Raw genomic sequence first — 23,672 nt, 5'->3', positions numbered from 1 at the left:
GCAGCTCAGTTTCAGGGTCTTGGCAATCTTCTTGTAGCCTAGGCCAGCTTTATGTGGAGCAACATTTTTTTTCAAATCCTCAGAGTTTTTTGTCATGAGGTGCCATGTTGAACTTCCAGTGACCAGTATGAGAAAGAGAGCGATAAACACCAAATTGAATGCACCTGCTCCCCATTCACACCTGAGACCTTGTAACACCAACGAGTCACATGACACCGGGGAGGGAAAATGGCTAATTGGGCCCAATTTGGACATTTTCACTTAGGAGTGTAATCACTTTTGTTGCGAGCGGTTTAGACATAAATGGCTGTGGGTTGAAGTATTTTGAGGGGGACAGCAAATTTACACTCACTACTTTACATTGTAGCAAAGTATCATTTCTTCAGTGTTACATGAAAAAATAGAATAAAATATTTACAAAAATATGAGGGGTGCACTCACTTTTGTGAGATACTGAGATTTATAATATATTATATACACACACACATACATATATCTATCTCACACACACACATATATATATATATATATATATATATATATATATATATATATATATATATATATATATAGTGTAAGTATATGCACACTGCACAGCACATTCCTGAACCCTGTACTCTGTACATAGAGCACCCCAGATACAACTGGTCATTTGAGGGCAGCCATACTGCTGACGGGGTCCACGATGAAATGGAGCTTGACACCCTGCCACCCTGCAGTATAGAACAGCAAGTCTCGTACTTAAGAACGAGTTCTGTTCCGAGAGCTCATTCATAAGTCGAATTGTTTGCAAGCCCAACAAAGATCAGCACTTGCAGACAATGGTGGGGGGTGTCCCCCTGTCAGAGGATAAAAGCACAGTGGGGAGGATCTCCACACAAGCATTGCTTGTGTTAGAATGGCAATTTGTCAGTTTTTTTACGTTCAGCACGAAGTGTTCAAAAAAAAAAAAAACGGAGTGTATACCCCCAGCTTTACACCATTGGTCATGCAAACACGTTTGCTTCTTCGAAAGTTCACAAGTTGAATGTTTGTATGTAGGGGACTTACTGTATTCTGAAAAACTGGGTAATCCTGCCACCTTAAAACATGACAAAGCAATGCTGTATGTATAAGGACAGTCAAATACAACTCCTCCCAATCCCAGCATGTCCCTGGAACAAACATCTGATCTCTGCTTTGAGAGTAGCAAACAGCTGAACACAGTTGAAATACATTGAACTGTTAAATAATTTGTAATTATATCCTTTCAATCTTGAGAACTGCACAGTTCTACCAGACAGCAGTCAGATTGGCGATGGACTGGTGCAGTGCAGGAACCACAATTGATTTAGACAGGAATAGCACCACATTCCTGTTCAACAGAAACAAGCATTAACGTTCAAATCACATGCGATTCTGCAGTAATGCAATTTGAGCCATTCCTTTGGTTCAAATCACACCCCATCTGCACCAAAAACGTGCAGAGTGATTTTCATGCAGTGTGGGAAACACACAGGGAAGAAAAAAAAAAAAAAAAAAAAAAAAAATCGCTGTGATGTCTGCACCACACCAGCATGGACTGGGCCTAAAACTGCATGGCCATCGCCCTGACCCCAGCGTAGGGCTTGAGAGTGAAGAAGAAACAGCAGCACAATGATAAGGTCACCACTAGTAATGAATGCATGACTGCTTTTATTGGTATTATTTCCAATCTGCCTGGAAGTTATTCATTTTAACTACTTGCCTACTGTGCACTTAAACCCCCTTCCCATCCAGACCAATTTTTAGCTTTCAGCGCTCTCACACTTTGACTGACAATTGCGCGGTCATGCTACACTGTACCCATATGAAATTTTTATCATTTTTTTCACACAAATAGAGCTTTCTTTTGGTGGTATGTAATCACCTCTGGGTTTTTTATTTTTTACAAATTTTGAAAAAAAAAAAAAAAAGTTTCTTATTTTCTGCGAGTACATTTTGAAAATAAATGTTTCTCCTTCACTGATGTGCGCTGATGAGGCGGCACTGATAGGCTGCACTGATGAGGTGGCACTTATGGGCACTGATGAGGAGGTACTAATATGCCGCACTGATGAGCACTGATAGGTGGCACTGATGAGCACTGAGAGGTGGCACTGCTGGGCACTGATAGGTGGCACTAATGGGCAGCACCATCAGTGCCCACACTCAGTGCCCATAGTGCTGCCAGTCAGTGCTCATCAGTGCCTAGATGAGCAGGCACTGACTGACAGCACTATGGGCACTGATTGTGGGCATTGATGGGGGGCACTGATGGCGGGCACTGTGTGTATATTTTTTTTTACCTCTAGCAATCAGGGCACTGGTGATCGGTGCCCTGATTACATTTGTTCTGTGTCCCTGGCGCTGTGCAGCTCTCCCTCCTTCCTCACACTGCAGGCTCCGTGTGAGGAAGGCGCGCTGGCGATGAGAGATGATCTCATATGTTTACATATGAGATCATCTCTCATTGGACGGTCCGATCAAGTGGAGAATGGCCGCTGTGATTGGCCATTCACCACGATCTGTGATCGGCTGTGTCCAAGGGACACGGCCGACACAGATTTTCCCCGATGCGCGCTCGCGGAAGCGCGTGGGGAGACTGTTTCTGGGAGGCCGTATAAAGACGGCCTCCCGAAAATGTGAGTCCGCGCTGCAGCCGTATATAGGCTGTAGCGCGGATGGGAAGTAGTTAAATGGAGGCCCTGAACATGAAATGGATTAGGAACACTGAAATTGATTAGGGACATTAGAGGTTTATGAAACCTAGGACCCTTTATTCACTATATCTGGTCTCCCACAGTACACAGAACATGGAAATGCAATTATTTTAGTAAATATACACTGCTAAATACCTCAGCAGCATATAGTCTTGAGACTTCTATTAGTGTCTGGTTAAAGCTTATAGGAGGAGTTTCCATTCTCCTCTGACTGTCCTATGAGGCTTCATGACCTCTGACCCTCTGTCTGGACAGTGCCGATTGGTCCTGTGCTGATCACATGCACCCTTCCAAGAAACAAAAAAAATAAAAAACTCTAGCAATACACACCAAACTGAGCATGTGCAGAGTCTCCCAAGGCTCTGTACCATCAGCAGATGGTTTGGGGGCAGCAAAAGCTGAAGATCAGAGAAGACAGGATCAAACAGCCTTTTTTTATTTTTTAAACAATGTGGAGCATTAACCCCTTATAGTGAGTATAACAAGCATGCTTTACTGAATATACAGACTGATTTTACTGTTGTGGGTTTAGGAACACTAAACACAAGTACATTTGTGTACCCATGTTTTTAAGGTCTAACGGACACAGATGCAAGCAGCACATTTGGTTTTATACAAACACGGCAGAGTGGGAATTTTCTCTTTTATCACAGGCACACAGGTTATCTGGTTTACTCAATCTTTAATGTGACTATCACTAGGCTGTTAGAAAGTACACAGAGCAGTCATGTGCCTGACACAAGGCAGTGACAGGAAAAAAACAGAACCATTAAATGTGTCCTCCCTCCCTAGCCATTTAAGTGAACTGACAAAAGAGGCATTAAAAAGAAGGGAAAAAAAAAAAAAAAAAAACCACACCACCACACACACGAAAATGAGCAGTGTGAAGTTACTACAGGTACTTCTATAGCGTTTGAAATGTATGCAACGCTTTACATATATATTGTACATTCACATCAGTCCCTGTCCTCAAGGAGCTTACAATCTAAGGTCCCCAACATTATACACACACATACAAGGGCCAATTTAAACAGGAGCCAATAAACCTACCAGCAGGTCTTTGGAGTGTGGGAGGAAACCGGAGTACCCAGAGAAAACCCAGCAGGGAATGCCATGGTTGGGGTTTAAACTGACAACCCTAGAATTATTTATCTCCAAACACCTTTGCAGAGAATACAGATGTAACACAGGCACAATGCTATAGGCTGCTGCCATCTGTTTTCAGTATTTCCTGAAAAGGCACAGATGCATACCAAACTATTGCTAAACAAAAAATCACACCGCACGAATGAACCACTACCTTCAGTATACTCAGAGACTGCCATTACCAGATTGATTCAATGCTATATGGACCATTAGGAAACAGTAGGATAACTTTCCATTTCTCTGCTTGTCTTACTTTCAGCCAAGCTGTCACTTTAAAAAAGGTGCAATGTGCCCACTGATTGTTATATGCATAAAGCAACCATTATCCTTTTTCTACTAAGAGTTTATCCAATATTTTGATACACTATAAACATTCAAGGCTACAAAGCAACCACTTGTTTCCCAATATTGAAATCCAATATGCAACACATGGGAAGTGTATCATGTGAAGGAAGAGTAAGGCCCTGTTCACACCTGAGCGTTTTTCAGCACATAAAAAACGCTCATCCCTGAAGTCTCAAAACGGCCAACAAGCAAAATCCCATTCATTTCAAAGACCCCTGTTCACATATAAGCATTTTGTTGCCTGAAGCAAAAACACCTGAAAGCTCAAAAAAGTAAATGAGCTTCTTTTTTGGCAGATTACAGGCATTTATGTTAGATGTCAATGCCTGCCTCCAAACACCTGCAAAAAAAATTGCCTGAAAAACAATACACTCGGGTGTGAATGGAGCCTTAACCACTTCAATACAGGGCACTTTCACCCCCTTCCTGCCCAGGCCAATTTTCCCCTTTTAGCGCTGTTGCATTTTGAATGACAATTGCGCGGTCATGCAAAACTGTACCTACACCAAATTTATGTCATTTTCCCCCCACAAATAGAGATTTCTTTTGGTGGTATTTGATCACCTCTGGGTTTTTTCCTTTTTGCTAAACAAATAAAAAAAGGCCGAGAAAATTAAAAAAAAAAAAAAGTTTTTTTGTTTAGGTTATACAATTTTGTAAATAAATAATTTTTTTCCTGCACTGATGAGCACTGGATGAGACTGCACTGATGAGGAGGCACTGATAGGCAGCACTGGTGGGCACTGATAGTCGGCACTGGTGGGCAATAATGGGCACTGGTGGGCGACACTGAAAGACGGCAATGATGGGCACTGGTGGGCAGCACTGATAGGGAGGGCACTGGCGGGCAGCACTGATGGGGAGGGCAATGGGGGGCTCCCTGAGCCCTGATTGCCATCCCTGGTGGCCATAGTGGGCATCCCTGGGGTCATAGGTGGGCATCCCTGGTGGTTCTAGTGACCCCCCCCCCCCTGTCAGGGGAGCCGCCGATCGGCGCTCCTTTACTCGTGCCTGTCAGGCACGAACTAAGGAAAGCCGATCAACGGCTCTTCCTGCTTACTATGTAACCAGCCGTGATTGGACACGGCTGGCCACATGGTAAAGAGCTACGTCAGTAGGCTCTTTACCAAAATCGGAGATGCAGGGTGTCAGGCTGACACCTCGCATCACCAATCGCCGCTCTGCACGCCCCCGGTAATATGACGTCCGGTCAGGATAATATAACCACATTCCTGCCGTCAATCTGCTATAGGGCGGGCGGGAAGTAGTTAAAGCGGTTGTAAACCCCAAAAAAGATTTTTTTTATTTTTTGCAACCTGCAAGAGAAAACACATAATGAGCTAGTATGCATCGCATACTAGCTCATTATGAAATACTTACCTTAGAACGAGCCGCCGCCGTGCCATCCGCTTACCTGCATGACGGGCGACATGTCCAGTCGCCCGTCTTCCGGGATCGCGGCATCCGGCCATCTGATTGGCCGGAGCCGCGGTGACGTCACACGCGCGGGAGCCGACGGTCACGGCACGGAGCTCTGAAGGAACGGCACCAGCGGCCGTTCCTTCAGAGCGCATGCGCCAGTGACATCACTGGATGCATGTAAGGTAAATATCTCCTAAACGGTACATGTTTAGGAGATATTTACAGTACCTATAGGTAAGCATCATCATAGGCTTACCTATAGGTAAAAGTTACAGAGGAGGGTTTACTTCCTCTTTAAGCATGACCACCATTTAGCACTGTAAAGCAGGATGCCAAATATACGTTTTTTTTTTTTTGACATTCAAAAATGGCAAATATCGTGGATAATGTACACATCCACAAATCAGAAAAGGATAGAGATATAGATGGATATAATATCGATCTGTTCCAGAGTAATATGAAAGCTCTAAGTATTTGATTGCTATTGCTTGTTAGAAGTGTGCTCTTACACACAAGTACAACAGCTTAATAATCCAGTTATCTCATTAGGGCTCAGACTTGTCAAATCACATGACCTTATAACTGTGGATGAAAGTCACTGACAGCACGGCATTAAGCATTGACCTATTTGTGACCACAAGCAGATGATCAGACGTTGCATGAATTGCTAGTTGGCTCTAGTTCAAGTTATCATGTGATGTTCTCAGGCATTGTGCACAAAACCACATTAATCACATCACTGGTTAGGTCATATAGTAATGTGCAAGTTATCAGCATGTCAAATTTATGGCATAACTATTTTTGTTACAATAAAAAGATGGGCAAAATTACGCAATCTCTTTTAGCGTGTAATCTACAGCCTCCGGGGGAGGAAAAAAAAAGGCTGCCAAGATATTGCTGTTGCATGAAAGTAAAAGATCAAATCAAATTACTTTCTCCAAAAGCCCATTCATATTTGTGACCTGCAGTAATGACTCAACATGTGCAATGGAGTGCAGGGCAATGCACTGCTATGCACCTTTTTGGTGTGATAGACAGGCCACTAAAATAAAATGGTCTACCTTAAAGTGGTAGTAAAGGCAGTGCTCACTATTGCTGCCAGCCCCTCTGCTATAACAAACACACTATTATATATAATGTGTTTGTTTGTATGCACATGTATCTGTATGTATATATTATACATACACAGCCTTGCCAAGTATTCACCTCCCTTGACTTTTTACCTATTTTGTTACATTACAGCCTTAAGTTCAATATTTTGTTAATCTGAATTTTATGTGATGGATCAGAACACAATAGTCTAAGTTGGTGAAGTGAAATGAGAAAAATATATACATAAAACTAATTTTTTTTTTTTTTTTTTTAGGAAATCGAAAAACAGAAAATTGGCATGTGCATATGTATTCACCCCCTTTGTTAGGAAGCCCATAAAAAACGCTGGCGCAACCAATTACCTTCAGAAGTCACATAATTAGTGAAATGTCCACCTGTGTGCAATCCAAGTCCAAGTGTCACATGATCTTTATAAATATATTATATATATATATATATTACACATATACACACACACACACACATATATACATATACATACACCCCTTTTCTGAAAGGCCCCAGAGGCTGCAACACCTAAGCAAGAGGCACCACTAACCAAACACTGCCATGAAGACCAAGGAACTCTCCAAACAAGTAAGGGACAATGTTGTTGAGAAGTACAAGCCAGGGTTAGGTTATAAAAAAATATCCAAATCTTTGATGATCCCCAGTAGCACCACCAAATCTATCATAACCAAATGGAAAGAACATGGCACAACAGCAAACCTGCCAAGAGACGGCCGCCCACCAAAACTCACGGGCAAGGAGGGCATTAATCAGAGAGGCAGCACAGAGACCTAAGGTAACCCTGGAGGAGCTGCAGAGTTCCACAGCAGAGACTGGAGTATCTGTACATAGGAGGACAATAAGCCGTACGCTCCATAGAGTTGGGCTTTATGGCAGAGTGGCCAGAAGAAAGCCATTACTTTCAGCAAGAAACAAAATGGCACGTTTTGAGTTTGCGAAAAGGCATGTGGGAGACTCCCAAAATGTATGGAGGAAGGTGCTCTGGTCTGATGAGACTAAAATTGAACTTTTCGGCCATCAAAGAAAACGATATGTCTGGCACAAACCCAACACATCACCCAAAGAACACTATCCCCACAGTTAAACATGGTGGGGGCAGCATCATGCTGTGGGGATGTTTTTCCACAGCCAGGACTGGGAAATTGGTCAGAGTTGAGGGAAAGATGGATGGTGCCAAATACAGGGATATTCTTCAGCAAAACCTATATCATTCTGTGCGTGATTTGAGGCTAGAACGGAGGTTCATACATACACATTTTTTTTTTAATTCTGCAGCTAAAATACCTTTTTTTTCCCACATCGCTAATGTGCGGACATGAGCGCCCACCGATTGCCTTCCCGGATCTAAGCACTACAGTGGGAGGGGCTGAGATTCCCCTCTGACTTCTCCTGGGCGATCACAGGACCGTACATCAGCGCTGTGAGATAAGGTATCTAGCTTTAAAAAAACAAAAAAGCTTTAAAAAAAAACAAACACACACACGCTGGGTAGTATATCTTGTTATAACAGCGTGGCTGGCAGTAATTGTGATCACACACGGAACATGGAATAGCAGCAGAAGGGGGAGGTGAGAGGCAGGTTTCACACTAGGAAGTGACAGGCAGGGAAGGAGGGAACACACAGCATATTGCACGTCAGCATAACAGCCATACCCAGTGGTGCATTTACATGATTTAAAATGCTCCGAGAAGCAGACTGAAATGGAACTGAACACTCCTATCCTTTACAGCACAGAAGTTGCCATCTTCGCCTCTGTTGGATCAGAAGTTGCCATGGTGCTGCACAGGATTGTCTATAACACCAGCCATTTGATGGCTTGACAGTTCAGTTGAGCACTAACATAAGCCCACTGGTAACTCAAAGTGTCATAATTTAAGTAACTTTAGGGAAACTAAACTAAATTTAGGGAAACTGTTCAATTAGTGGATTTATTTTCAGTTTAAGGAATAGAAATGAGTAAAATACTGACTGAATTCACAAAGATGGCACTTAAAACACTATTGGCCTATAACTATGTTTGGAAGCCTCACTGACCAATACGGAGACACTGGATGGCAGCAGGTGGAAAGGAGTATAAACGTAGGGCATCACTAATATTGTGCTGGTTACAGAAGAAAAGTGTGTTAAGCCCCGTACACACGTAGCGATTGTCGGCCGTAAATATTCGGCCGCTTGTCGGCTTGTTAGTATGATGCTTCCAACAACCGACAGCGACTTTTCGGCCGAACAGAATCGGGTGTGCAGGCATTAAAATTTGTTGGCCAACACCAGAACGGCCGATTGTTCGCCAGTCAGTACAGAATTTGGCCGACAAACAGCCGATTAGCAAGACTGGGCATGCTCAGAAAAGAAAAAACACACGGAAAGTTAACCATCACATGACATTACTTCTGCAGTCGGCTGTTGTTGGCCGACAAAATTCATGTGCAGTCTTTTGCGGTTTTCAGCCGACAGGACAGCACCGGACAAAAGACGGCCTATCGTTCGGCCGACATTCGGTGCGTGTGTACGGGGCTTTAGAAGTAGAAAAAAAAATGGCCAATTTAAGTAATGCAAATGCTAACCATTAAACTATGCACCTACATTTCAAACAATTACTGTGATGTAGAAGTACTGCATAGGTAAGAGCCTATCAACACCAAGCACAAATCTTGTACACAGAGGACGAGTCTTATTTCTATTCTAGCTTGGCTCATCAATACCTAGACCGATTCCTGCAAAGTCTTTCAGTTCTACCAAGATGATGCAGGAAAGAAGGGCTACATTATTAAAATAAACATTCAGCTATAAGATACTACATAAATGATAGAAAAAGAAAAATACATTTATCCTCTCACCTGGGTGGTTTCAGTTTTTATTTCATGAACTGCTTTTGAGTCGAATAAGACCTGCCTGCCTCTTTTTTCACAGTCCTGGTAAACAATCAAGCGAATGCAATTCAAGTCGAACTCTGAACAAGGCCAGCTGTGAATAAAAACATGGAATTTGGTCAGTGACGTTCAGATTGATATGTGGTAACAGGAAGAGCCGATACTGTAACATAGTAATAAGCTTTAGAATGAAAGGATTGCATTTTCTTTAGATTAACAAAATGTATATACCGACCCAGGCAAGCCACATGATAATTCGATGCTGGCGACCATTTGTGGCTATAAAATGTGAGAGTTTCACACCCATTTAGTTAATATCAAAAAAATAACTATAGCCTTGCTATTTAAACCTGGATAGATTCCACTTTAGGAAAGGATAAAGAGTTAGTCAGCATTTTTTGTACTGTACAGTTTATCCTAACGCAGTAGTAATGCTTTGAGCTGAATATTGAAGAAACCACCGATACTGAAAGAAATCGGTTAGCTGCCATTCTCCTTCTGATAATGCAAGTTATTTGGGTGTGTGAGGAACAGAAAGGAATTGCTCCATCTACGGCCAGCTTAACTATTGCTTGTGTGAGAGCCGCCTACTCTGTAAAACCTCTCCTGACCAACTGTGTCCTCCAACCTAGACGAGAGTTCCAATGTTCCATCGCCCATTAATAATAATAATAATAATAATAATAATAATAATAATAATAATAATAATAATAATAATAATAATAAAAGACTGGTGTCTTGGGTTTACTGAACAAAACAGAATAATACACATAGGATACATCAGACAAGCACTTGGCCGTGAAGGAAATCTTTGGCTGGTGATCGGTTTTTCAATCTATATTCCAGTCAAAGGTTGTGCACTTAAGTGTGTATTTAAAATAAAAATCATTTAGTAATGAGGAGTTTATGAATAAGTGAACCACCGTTGTGTTTTATGGCCTGCTTGAAAGCCTGTACTCAGCCTCAGGACTGGGACAAAAAAAAAAAATAAAAAAAAAAAAAATAGACCCAGGCATTTTAGACAGAGCGGACAATTTTTAAAAAGGGACCAGGGGCAGGCATTCGCAGGGGCAGTTCATGACAGGATATTCATGAAGCCAGTCCTCTGCACTTTAATCACAGTGCCCCTAGCAGTCATGTGTCCCCCCTTTTCCCTCTGCCTCCCCTGCAAAGTCCTATCTTCTGCAGTGCAGAGGCAGGATTCATCCTGTGTGTCCTGGCCAGCATCTCCCGGCCCGCCAACTATGTCATACTATCAGCAGGGCAGGGAGTGGGAGTAGTTGCAGTCTGGATCATATTAAAAAAGGGGGTGATTACCAGCCTTTTTCGAAAAGACTCCCACTTTCGGTGCAGATCTCAGACTCTCCTGCCCTGCCAAAGAGGTCATCCCATCAGCACAGGTGGAAGAGTTAGGAGAGAAGAAACAGGCATGGCCGCATATCAGGAGGGGAGTGGCAACAGCAGTCTGTGTAAGCCCTGTCCGGACCACGGTAGCCACTCTTCCAGCTGTCGGACCGGTCCTCAACCGGCCGCTCTTGCTAGGACATGTGGCCCAGCGTGCCCTATGGCCAGTTCAGGCCTGCCTGTATTCAACAGTTCAGTTCCACCCAAGTCTAATATTTCAGTTTGGACAGGCAATTTTATCATATCTTTTGAGACATTAGCAGGGAGATTTTCCTTGGGTATATCTTCATCACATCCCCTTCACCTCTTTCTTGCTGCTGCAGTCCATCACCTATGCATACAAAATTGAGAATGGTAAGGTTTACTTGCAAAGGCTGAGATGGGCTGGAATTTCTAGTAAGGATGATCTCTCAACCAATAGATTCAACGAATTTACCAGCAACCATGTAAATTAAGAACACATAGTTTATTTCAAACCAAAATAATTTGATACCAAGTAAGCTGTAAAAGATTCTGTTTTACCAATGCAGGTCAAGCTCAACTCCAGCTTCGTCATCAGTTGAAGTGCCCGTTTACACCAAATAAAACGTCCACTAGATCTGTTCTGGATGCGTGTTTTTGATTTATTCCAGATTTTTTCCACTGTACTGGGGTCCGGTGCATTTTTTGATGCCTTTAACCACATTCCAGTACAGTCCTGTGCAGGAAAAACACAGCATGTTGTACTTTTTTTTCCCCCAGGAACTGAAAAGCACTGGAATTCACTGTACCAGTGTAAACTAGGCCATTGGAACCCATATAACCTGCTTTCCATGCTTTTTTTGATGCAGAAACAAAGCATTGCACTGCATGTGGTGTGAATGGGCCCTTAATTTGTTTGGCCCTACTGAACTGTTTGCCTTTACTGATATACGTGGCTGTCAGCACTGTAGAAACAATGTAGTATCAGCCATAAACAATTTACAGCACTGTGCCCTGGTAGCAGATGGGGGCACAAAACCAACCAATTTTTTAAATACTTGACAATAAGCCTGGGTTCACACTGGGGCAACTTGTCAGGAGACTTAGCCGCCTGACAAATCGCGCTCCATTCAGTGCAATAGAACCGTTCTAATAGGAGCAACTCAAGTCGATCCGACTTAGAAAAAAAGGTTCCTGCACTACTTTGGGGGCGACTTGCATTGACTCTTATTAGAGAAGTCGTTTTCAAGCCCCGCTGAAGTCGGGCTGCACGGGCGGCTTCAGAGTCTGGCGACTTTGAAGCCGCCCCCAGTGTGAACGCAAACTAATTGAGGACAGCGTATCCTAATTTAGCACATTATGCCTAAGAACTGGGGTCCCCAACCCCCCAGACAGCTGCCAGTCAGGTCTGCTTGCAGCTGGGCTGTGAAGGCTGCACTGATCAAGGTGCGACGGGCAAGCAGATAGATTACATCTCTCACCGCCTGCCCCGCATCACCACTGTCCCACCCTCTCAGTCTAGGATAGGACAGATCACAGTAGCAACTGCGTATGTGCCGATTTCCCCACTCTGTCATACACCGTAGTGCTGGGGAGAGGCTGCAAGGCTGGAGTGTGGTAGTTTTTTCTCTGCAGGGAAAAAAAAAAAAACACACACACACACACACACACCTTAAAAATTGTCCTTAAAAACTGTTAAAGTGGCAGGTGACGGCCACAAGTGACACACTCCGGGCTTCCACTGATTCTGCATTATGGTGAGTTGAACTATTTTATATTCCAACGTAATAGAAATAACACGCTTCATCCCGACACCATATCAACCGTGGTGTGGTGATGACTGAAGCACTAATACCAGCCATTGCCCTGACAAATCACCTGTGGTCCAATTTCCCACCCCCCCACCCCAGTCCTTTGAAAAATGTTCTTCCACGAAACCGGTCCTCGTTGCCAAAAAGGTAGGGGACAGATGCCTTAGAACATCAAGACAGTTCGGTATAGAGTTACCAGTAAGCATTTCGACATTAAAACTAATGGTCAAAAAACGTTTACAATAATTACTATTGCTCAAGAGGGAATAGGACTGAATGACCCTCAAGCTTGAAATTGGCAAGATCTTATTGGGAATTTTCTTTGGAGCAAGGATTATAAAGCTTCCCCTAAATGGGAAAGGTGGAGAGGCAGGTGGCTGATGTAACAACCTCCAACTTAACCATTCAGAGGAAGCTTTCTATTATTTGATAAAATACAAAGCTACTGTACCTGTGAAAGGCTAAACAGCACTCAGACCAAGATTTTTTTCTTCAGAACAGGACGAGAACGCTGACAGCAGCTATATGTACATGTAAAAGGAAAATTGTTTGGGCCAGCTTGGCCTGGACAAACTATTTAAAGTGATAGCAAAGTTGGAGTTAGGCTTTATTGCCAGCTCCACTAGATGTACAGCACTTGCCTCTCCTAAAGCCTGGTACACACAAAGAAAATATTGGGACAAACTTTGTTTTTGCAAGCTAGTCTCCTATAGAAAAATAGGTTACTAGAGTTACGAAAAATCTCATAAGACCGAAGACAACTTCCCATGATGATGTAATAGATTGTATGCGTTCTTTTTTTTCGTTCCTGAGCGTGCGCGGTCTTGATCACTCGATTTTTTTTTTTTTTTTTTTACTGACGAATACTGTACTGATTAAAATGAAAATCATATGTTCTTTTAGCAAACAAGAAAAGTTTTCGCCCTCACGGATAATTTTGCATGAACTGTCGTGAACGGCTCTTGAAAGCTGTGTACCAACAATCAGATTATTGGACGATCACTCCGAACGTGGTATTTTTCGGCAGATTTTCTCATCGTGTACTAGGCATAAGGCTGTTGCAGGAAGTGAGGAGATTTAGCTCCATGTACAGTGCCCTGAAAAGTATTAAATACCCCTTGAAATTTTCCACATTTTGTCATGTTACAACCAAAAACCTAAAATGTATTTTAGTGGGATTTTATGCGATAGACCAACACAAATTGGCACAGAATTGTGAGGCGGAAGGAAAATGATAAAATGGTTTTCAAATTTTTTTACAAATCAATATCTGTAAAGTGTGGCGAGCTTTTGTATTCAGCCCCCCTGGGTCAATACTTTGTAGAACTACATTTTGCTGCAATTACAGCTGCAAGCCTTTTTGGCTATGTCTCCACCAGTTTTGCACATCTAGAGTGACATTTTTACCCATTCTTTGCAAAATAGCTCAAGCTCTGTCAGACTGGATGGAGAGTGTCTGAACAGCAATTTTCAAGTCTTGCCACAGATTCTCCATTGGGTTTAGGTCTGGACTTTGACTGGGCCATTCGAACACATGAATATACTTTGATCTAAACCATTCCATTGTAGTTCTGGCTATAGATTTAGGGTCACTGTCCTGCTGGAAGGTGAACCCCCTGCCTCAGTCTCAAGTCTTTTGCAGACTCCAACAGGGTTTCTAAGATTGCCCTGTAATTGGCTCCATCCATCTTCCCGTCAACTCTGATAAGCTTCCCCATCCCTGCTGAAGAAAAGCATCCCCACAACATGACTGCAGCCATCACCATGTTTTACGGTGGGGATGGCGTGTTCAGGGTGATGTGCAGTGTTAGTTTTCTGCCACACATAGCGTTTTGATTTTAGGCCAAAAGTTCAATTTTGGGGTCATCTCACCCGAGCCCTTTCTTTCACATTTGCCGTGTCCCCTACATGGCTTCTCGCAAACTGCAAACAGGAGTTCCTATGGCTTTCTTCCATAAAAGGCCAGATTTGTGGAGGGCACGACTAATAGTTCTGTGCAGCGATTCTCCCACCCGAGCTGTGGATCTCTGCAGCTCCTCCAGAGTTACCATGGGCCTCTTCGCTGCTTCTCTGATTAATGCTCTCCCTGCCCAGCCTGTCAGTTTAGGTGTATGGCCATGTCTTGGTAGGTTTTTAGTTGTGCCATACACTTTACATTTTTGGATGATGGATTAAACATTGCTCTGCGAGATGTTCAAAGCTTAAAGTATTTTTATGTATAACTGAACACGGCTTTAAACTTCTCCACAAACTTAAAAGAGGAAGTAAACGCACAAAAAAAAAAACAAAAAAAAACCTGTAAGACAAAAAGGCATAATGAGCTAGTATGAATCGCATATTAGCTCATTATGAAATACTTACCTTAAAAAATGAAGCCCCCGCAGTGTCGCCCGCTCGCAACAGGGGGGCCAATATGTCCGGCCGCCCTGCTTCCTTGTTCGCATCCTCCGGCCATCTGATTGGCCGGAGGCGCGATTACATCACTGCACAGCATAGGGTTCTGAAGGAACGGAATGGGTGTCCGTTCCTTCAGAGCGCATGCACCGATGACGTCATCGGCTGCATGCACTGTAAATATCTTCTAAACGGTGCAAGTTAAGGAGATATTTATAGCACCTATAGGTAAGCCTTAATATAGGCTTAGCTATAGGTAAATGTCAAAAACGTGGGTTTACAACCTCTAATCCCTGACCTGTGTGGGGCGTTACTTGGCCTTCATGATGCGGTTTGTTCCCTAAGGTTCTCTAACAAACCTCTGAGGGCTTCACAAAACAGCTGTATTTATACTGAGATTAAATTACACACAGGTGGACTCTGTTTACTAATTAGTTAACTTCTGTAGGCATCTGGTTCCACTAGATTTTAATTAGTTAGGGGCATCAGCATAAAGGCGGCTGAATACAAATGCACGCCATGCTTTTCAGATATTTGTAATAAATTTTGAAAACCATTTAAAATTGTCCTTTCACAATTATGCGTCACTTTGTTTGCAGAGTTTTGCCCATTGGGACTTAAGAAGTACCACACAACCAGTAATAAAAACATAGTGCAAGTTTATGGAGTACAGTATCTCACAAAAAGTACACCCCTCACATTTTTATTATATATATATATACACACACACACACATACACACACATACATATACACACACACACACACACACACACACACACACACACACACACACATATATACATATATAAACACACATATATTTTTATTTTTTTTTCCATGTGACAACACTGAAGAAATTACCCTTTGCTACAATGTAAAGTAGTGAGTGTACAGCTTCTATAACCGTGTAAATTTGCTGTCCCCTCAATAACTCACACAGCCATTAATGTCTAAACCACTGCCAACAAAGATGAGTACACACCTAAGTGAAAATATCCAAATTGTGCCCAATTAGCCATTTTTCTCCCTGGTGCCATGTGACTCCTTAGAGTGAGAGCAATAACACCAAATATTACACACCTGCCCAGTGGCGATTCTACATTAAATTGCTCCCCGGGCAAGACTCCCTCCCGGCGCTCCCCCCCCCCCCAAAAAAAAATAACATGACAACATAACAATAAATGAAGAGTGCCATAGCATTGCTCCCAATAAATGCAGAGTGTCACAGCAATGCCCCTAATAAATGCAGAGTGCCACAGCAATGCCCCCAATAAAAGCAGAGTGCCACAGCAATGCCCCCAATAAATGCAGAGTGCCACAGCAATGTCCCCAATAAATGCAGAGTGCCACAGCAATGTCCCCAATAAATGCAGAGTGCCACAGCAATGTCCCCAATAAATGCAGAGTGCCACAGCAATGCCCCCAATAAATGCAGAGTGCCACAGCATTTCCCCCAATAAATGCAGAGTGCCACAGCAATGCCCCCAATAAATGCAGAGTGCCACAGCATTGTTGCCCCCAATAAATGCAGAGCGCCACAGCATTGTTGCCCCCAATAAACGCATTGCCCCTTTTCAATTCAGAGCGCCACAGCAATGCCCCCTTTAATGCAGAGCGCCACAGCAATGCCCCCTTTCAATGCAGAGCGCCACAGCAATGCCCCCCTTCAATGCAGAGCGCCACAGCAATGCCCCCTTTCAATGTAGAGATGCCACAGCATTGCCCCCTTTAATGCAGAGCGCCACAGCAATGCCCCCTTTAATGCCCCCAATAAATGCAGAGTGCCACAGCATTGTTGCCCCCACTAAATTATTGCCCCTTTTCAATTCAGAGCGCCACAGCAATGCCCCGTTTAATGCAGAGCGCCACAGCAATGCCCCGTTTAATGCAGAGCACCACAGCAATGCCCCCTTTAATGCAGAGCGCCACAGCAATGCCCCCTTCAATGTAGAGATGCCACAGCATTGCCCCCTTTCAATGTAGAGATGCCACAGCATTGCCCCCTTTCAATTTAGAGATGCCACAGCAGCATTGCCCCCTTTCAATGCAGAGCGCCACCCACAGCGGAGAGCAACTTACCTGCAACTGCAAGTATGTGTAGTGATAGTGACGACTACTACAGACTCAGTACAGTCAGTGTGTACACTACCCTCCTCGCCTTCCGCGCCGCCGCTGCGCCTGTGTGTGTACAGTACGTACTCCGAGTCCTCGGCTCCTCCTCGGACCTCGCCTCGCCTTGCCGCTGCTGTGCTGTGTGTGTCACTCTGTGTAGTGTACTCTCGGCTGAGTCGGCTCCTCCGCTCCTCCCCCCCCCCCGCGCCGCTAGTTCTGAGCACGGCTGCTGCTGCATTACGCTGCTGCACAATCCCCGCTCCACTGGAGCGGCTCCAGGCAAACTCCAGCCGCCGGCCCGGCTCCTTCAGCAGCAGTGGCGGCAGCGGCGCCGGCGCCCGCAGCAAAGATCAGATGATTTTCTTTTTCTCCACCACCGCGAGGGCCGCCCCCCACATGATGCCGCCCCGGGCGGCTGCCCCGTTCGCCCGTGCCCGAAACCGCCACTGCACCTGCCCCATTCACACCTGAGACCCTGTAACACTCTCATACTGGTCACTAGCAGTTCAACATGGCACCTCATGGCAAAGAACTCTGAGGATCTGAAAAAAAGAATTGTTGCTCTACATAAAGATAGCCTAGGCTATAAGAAGATTGCCAAGACCCTAAAAATGAGCTGCAGCACGGTGACTAAGACCATACAGCGGTTTAACAGGACAGGTTCCACTCAGAACAGGCCTCACAATGGTCGACCAAAGAAGTTGAATGCATGTGCTTAGCACCATATCCAGAGTTTGTGTTTGGGAAATAGACGTATGAGTGCTGCCAGCATTATTGCAGAGGTTCGAAGGGGTGGGGGGTCAGCTTGTCCGTGCTCAGACCATACGCCACACACTGCATCAAATTGGTCTGCATGGCTGTCGTCCCAGAAGGAAGCCTCTTTGAAAAGAGGATGCACAGGAAAGCCTCAAAGCAGTTTGCTATAGACAAGCAGACTAAGGACATGGATTACTGAAACAATGTCCTGTGGTCTGATGAGACCAAGATAAACTTATTTGGTTCAGATGCGTGTCAAGCGTTTGTGGCAGCAACCAGGTGAGGAGTACAAAGACAAGTGTGTCTTGCCTACAGTCAAGCATGGTGGTGGGAGTGTCATGAGCTGGGGCTGCACGAGTGCTGCCGGCACTGGGGAGCTAGAGTTCATGTAGGGAACCATGAATGCCAACATGTACTGTGACATACTGAAGCAGAGCATGATCCCCCCTCCCTTCAGAGACTGGGCCGCAGGGCAGTATTCCAACATAACGACCCCAAACACAAAAGAGGACCACTGCATTGCTAAAGAAGCTGAGGGTAAAAGGTGATGGACTGACCAAGCATGTCTCCGGACCTAAACCCTATTGAGCACCTGAGGGGCATCCTCAAATAGAAGGTGGAGGAGCGCAAGGTCTCTAACATCCATCAGCTCCGTGATGTCGTCATGGAGGAGTGGAAGAGGACTCCAGTGGCAACCTGTGAAGCTCTGGTGAACTCCATGCCCAAGAGGGTTAAGGCAGTGCTGGAAAATAATGGTGGCCACACAAAATATTAACACTTTGGGCACAATTTGGACATTTCTACTTAAGGGTGTAACTCACTTTTGTTGCCAGCCGTTTAGACATTAATGGCTGTGTGTTGAGTTATTTTGAGGGGACAGCAAATTTACACTGTTATACAAGCTGTACACTCACTACTTTACATTGTAGCAAAGTGGCATTTCTTCAGTCTTGTTACATGAAAAAGATATAATAAAATATTTACAAAAATGTGGGGGAGTGTACTCACTTTTGGGAGATACTGTATATGCCAGCAATGGAACTGGGAAAAAGTGTCATAATGCCAGACAATTGGCATGGTTACATACAGTAATCAAATAGTCCACGATAAATGTGTCATAGCATCTATGGTGACCCGACACGTTTCGTGAGTTCAGTCTCACTCTTCAGGGGTTGATGCAAAGACAATCTATAAAGTAAAATATGAGATAGCACAGTAAGGAACATGGAAATTTATCAGGGAGATTGAAATGTGGGAATCACACTAAGGGATACATACTCACAATGATGCTGCATGCCAAAGTCACACCGGCAGACACTGGAGAAGTCTGACCCAGGAGCTGTGGGTAAAGGATTCTCTTTGGCGCTGCGGGCCCATTTTGGATCCTTTACCCACAGCTCCCAGGTTAGACATCTCCGGTGCCTGCCGGGGCGACTTTGGCATGCAGCATCTTGCATCTTTGCGAGTTTGTATCCCTTAGTCCGATTCCAATCTACCTGATACATTTCCATGTTCATTACCATATTTTTTTTTTTTAAGACTGAACTCCCAAAACGTGTTGGGTCACCATAGATGCTATGACATTTATCATGGACTATTTGGTTACTGTAAGTAACGGATTTGTATACTTGGGCCAATTGTCTGGCATTATGGCACTTTTTCCCAGTTCCATTTCTGGCATATACTCAATAAACTTGTACTATGTTTTTTGTACTGGTTGTGTGGCGCTACATCTAAAGTCCCAATGGGCAAAACTCTAATTGTACGTACAATACTCATGGAGGCGCCTCACAGGGTACTACCAACCATATTTTGTTTATGTGCTACTTTGTGTTGGTCTATCACATAAATCCCAATAAAAAAAAAAAAACATTTACATTTTTGGTTGTAATCTTGACAAAATGTGGAAAATTTCAAGGGGTATGAATACTTTTTCAAGGCACCGTAAGTTACAAGTTGCAACTTACATCTTTTACAAGGCTAAAGGCCCCTTTCACACGGGCGGTGCGCCCGCTGGACTCAGTTTTCCTCAGCGGAGATCGTTCAACCAATCCCCGCTGAGCAGGCGGATGACAGCTCCGTCTCCGCTTACTTTGCAGAGACGGAGCTGTCAGAGCTGGAAATAGGGTTTCCATCCCTCTGGATTTCACAGACAGGATCGATCAGACAGCAGCGGGTGTCAGCGGAGATGTCTCCGCTAACATCCGCTGCTCCATAGAGCTGCATGGGGCATCGGATCAGGTCCGCCTGAAAAACTGACAGGGGAACGGATCGGATAGCCCATGTGAAAGGGGCCTTCGCCTCTCCCTTACGTGACAGTACTGGCTGCCCCACAGCCACCTGCCAGCGTGGTCACCTGGGAGGTAATTGCATGATTCCCTATACCCATAAGTACCAGATGCTTTTTCCTTTGCTTGCAGAGGGCTTGTGAAGGGAAAGCAAGTATGTGCTCCTGGTAGGGTCATCGTTAGAGTGAATCTGTTACTTTGTTCTGCAAATTAAAAGCACCAGTTGAACATAAAAAAAAAAAAAAATTATAATAAGTTGGAAAAATTGCAATATGCTAGCAATCAGAGAATAAAGTGTAATGCCTACAAAATCCTTGTGCATCATTCAGAAAAGTAAAGTAAAGCTAAAGTTTAAAGAACGTCAGTTCTCTGCATTTTTACCAAGCTTAAACCCCAATGCCAACAAGCCACAAAAACCATTGAGGAAGGACACAGATTTAAGCATAATCAATGAGACAACTGCCGAGAAGTTGCAAGCAAATACAAAGAAAAAAAGCAATATAAATACCTTGCTTTTGTTCTGCTAGTCTGCATGGCCAAACTGTCCAGTGTGCAATGGACTGATATTGCCCTCACCTTTATTTGGGGTTTATTCCAAAGCACAAGACTATCAGATGACTACGAGCTGCCCGCCCTTCACCCTCATGACAAAAGCTGCTGAGCAGACTGATGGCTGCTCTTCTATTCTGTATTGTCTAGGTAGTGCTCACAATACACCGCACACCCATATTACCCCGTGCTCACCTCCTGTCAGCACTTGTACTAGCCAATTCCTGCCTCTTCATCTAGTGGATCACCTAACCCTGAGGACAAGGGATGCTCAATGCTCAATTTAGGTAAAGAAATGAAAAGGGACTACTAGATCAAGCTCAGGATTTAGATAAAGCCTAGTTACACTGCACCATAAACCTATACTGCAAATTTCACATTTTCTTGGCTGGGATTGCAAAGTGTCCACAGATAGACGTGCCAGCCAGCACACCAGGTATAAGGGTCCCTTATGCCTGATATACACGATGAGATTATTGGACGAATAATCGTCTTTTTTTGTATGCTAGTCTCATATCGAAAATAAAGATTATAGGAAAGTGACAAAAATTTTCGTACAACAGAATAAAAATTTGGAAGTGATGTATTGTGTTGTAGTGTATTTGGGAAGGATAACTGTACTGATTGAACAAAAATCATACGATCTGGTACTGTACGAGAAAACTTTGTGCTCTTCCGATTGGATGAACTGTTGCGATTGGCGCTCGAAAGCTATGAAATAAAAATATTATATATACACGATTATTGTATGATCACGTCGAGAGCAGTATTTTTCATACCCTTTTCTGATCATGTATACAGGCCATTAGGCTCTTGCACACTGCAGATTGAAAAAGCTGATCTAAATATGCAACCCATTGCTTAGAATGTGCCTGTACAGCCATGTAAACCTGTGCGGTGTATTCTTGAATAGAAAAAACAAATACATTTTGCAAAAATCTGCGTTACCGGTCAGTATTTTGCGCATATGAGCATAAATAAGGATATTTCCCTTTGAATATATTGTGCATGGGAGTGTGCATATACGTGCAAATAGGCACACAAATATGCACAAATACGTGCAAATCAAACACCTAAAATGACATTTTAAAAAAGCAGATGCTCAAACTTCAATACTGTGTGTAAGAAGCCTTAAAAATAGCAGCTTCCAACAGAAAACAAAAATGCTTATGTTACAAGAGGATTCTTCAATCCTACTGTTCTGTACTACAGATCCATAAACATACAGAACTTTCAGGTCAATCAACTGCTGTTCAAGCAGCAAAATTTCCCAACAGTGAAGGTATATAAACATCGCCACAAAACGCTCATTCAGAGAGACAGGACAAATAAAAAAAAAGGAAAATATTGTCCCAAGTAGAAATTGAGAAGACCGCTGTCATTTTCATACAGCAGTAAACATACGCAGACTAGTAACAACCCTGACACTTTTGCATCACCCCAGGAATCTCTTTATCTTACATCAAAGCAAAGCCATTTGTAACGGATCAGGGCACCCTGGACCGGGTACCTCCATTGACAGATGCTCCTAGTGCTTCCCGAGGGCTCCAAGCTCTCCAGACACCGTACCCACTTCAGACCCCACGAACCGCTGCAGCTTGGTTAGGGTCTCGCAATCTCCTACCCACCCTGGACCTACGACCAGGCTCCAGGTTCCTGTGGGTGAACCTCTCTTTCCCCAGAGAGTGCAGCAGAACAAGCTCTTACAAGAGCTCAGTGATTCTCTAAGGGAGTATGGAAGACCATAGCAATCCCTTGCAGCAGATTCGCCCAATAAGAGACAAAACTCTAGATTGAGGGTGAAGAACTCTCAACAACTTTATTGAACAAGACTTATATACAGAATTTGGAACATCCCGCCCCCAACAACCGCTTTCCTATTGGTCAATTGTAAAGTACCTGTGGTCTCCTTCAGGTCCTCCTTAGCCATGCAAATGAGGACTTGAAAATGAGTCAGCAGGGATTGGTCAGATAGCTTGACCAGAAGGACTGCCATGTGCAATGAGACAGAAGCCCCCAGGGGGCAATCAATGTACACAATAGCCAGACACAGAACAATAGGAGGTCATTAGCACTTACAATGAGACAGGGCAATCCACATTCCCAATACACAAACAAAAGGAAAACCTTGCTGACATTGAAAGATATGTAATATACACAGCATTTAGGAATTAGAGATTTCATGGCAAATGGGAATACATCTTAATATTTCTATATGGAGATATTGCTGGCAAATATGAAGCAATCCAAACCATTAATTATCTGTCTTTAAATTCCAGTGATGGTGAATACCGTCACACCATTTGATAATGAATAACTCCACATCTGTGTGCTAAGTGTAATTTACAGTTTCCGGTTTATTGCGGTTCTAGGGAAAATCCCCATTAGGAGTTTTCACCTCACTTCCCATCCTAATGAAGACTTTGTAAAAGGGTGCTGACCACAGTAAAAACCTGGTAGAGGCTGCGACTGAAGGGTTTTTTCCCCATTCCAATGAAAGTTATATTTTTAGAAAGGCCTGTGTGTTTTGGGGAGATTCCGCTCACTTACAAACTCAGCCAGGGGAACAGGAATTAATGGAAATTCCAAAAACATGCCCATTCGAAGCACATTATTCAGTGTGAATGTTAAAGTGTTACTAAACCCACAACAGTAAAATCAGTGTGTATATGAAGTATGCTTGTTATACTAACTCTGGAACCTAAGGGGTTAATCCTCCACATTGTGTAAAAAGGCTGCTTGATCTTGCATGCACAAATCCCCCTCTT

General features: G+C 43.7%; 1 protein-coding gene across 3 annotated transcripts in view; it reads right to left on the bottom strand.

The window, feature by feature from the left end:
• The window catches only part of FNIP2 (folliculin interacting protein 2), a 150,389-nt gene that overhangs the window by 79,683 nt on the left and 47,034 nt on the right, over window positions 1-23,672 (bottom strand). For all 3 annotated transcript variants that reach the window (XM_082269043.1, XM_082269041.1, XM_082269042.1), the window contains exon 2: window positions 9,594-9,720. In XM_082269043.1, coding sequence (XP_082125169.1) covers window positions 9,594-9,720 — 127 coding nt within the window. The remainder of the gene's footprint in view (window positions 1-9,593; window positions 9,721-23,672) is intronic.

The sequence above is a fragment of the Pelophylax lessonae genome (assembly GCF_965119305.1).
Source record: "Pelophylax lessonae genome assembly, chromosome: 1".
NCBI classification, from domain to species: Eukaryota; Metazoa; Chordata; class Amphibia; order Anura; family Ranidae; genus Pelophylax; species Pelophylax lessonae.
This window is presented reverse-complemented; position numbering and strand designations above follow the sequence as displayed.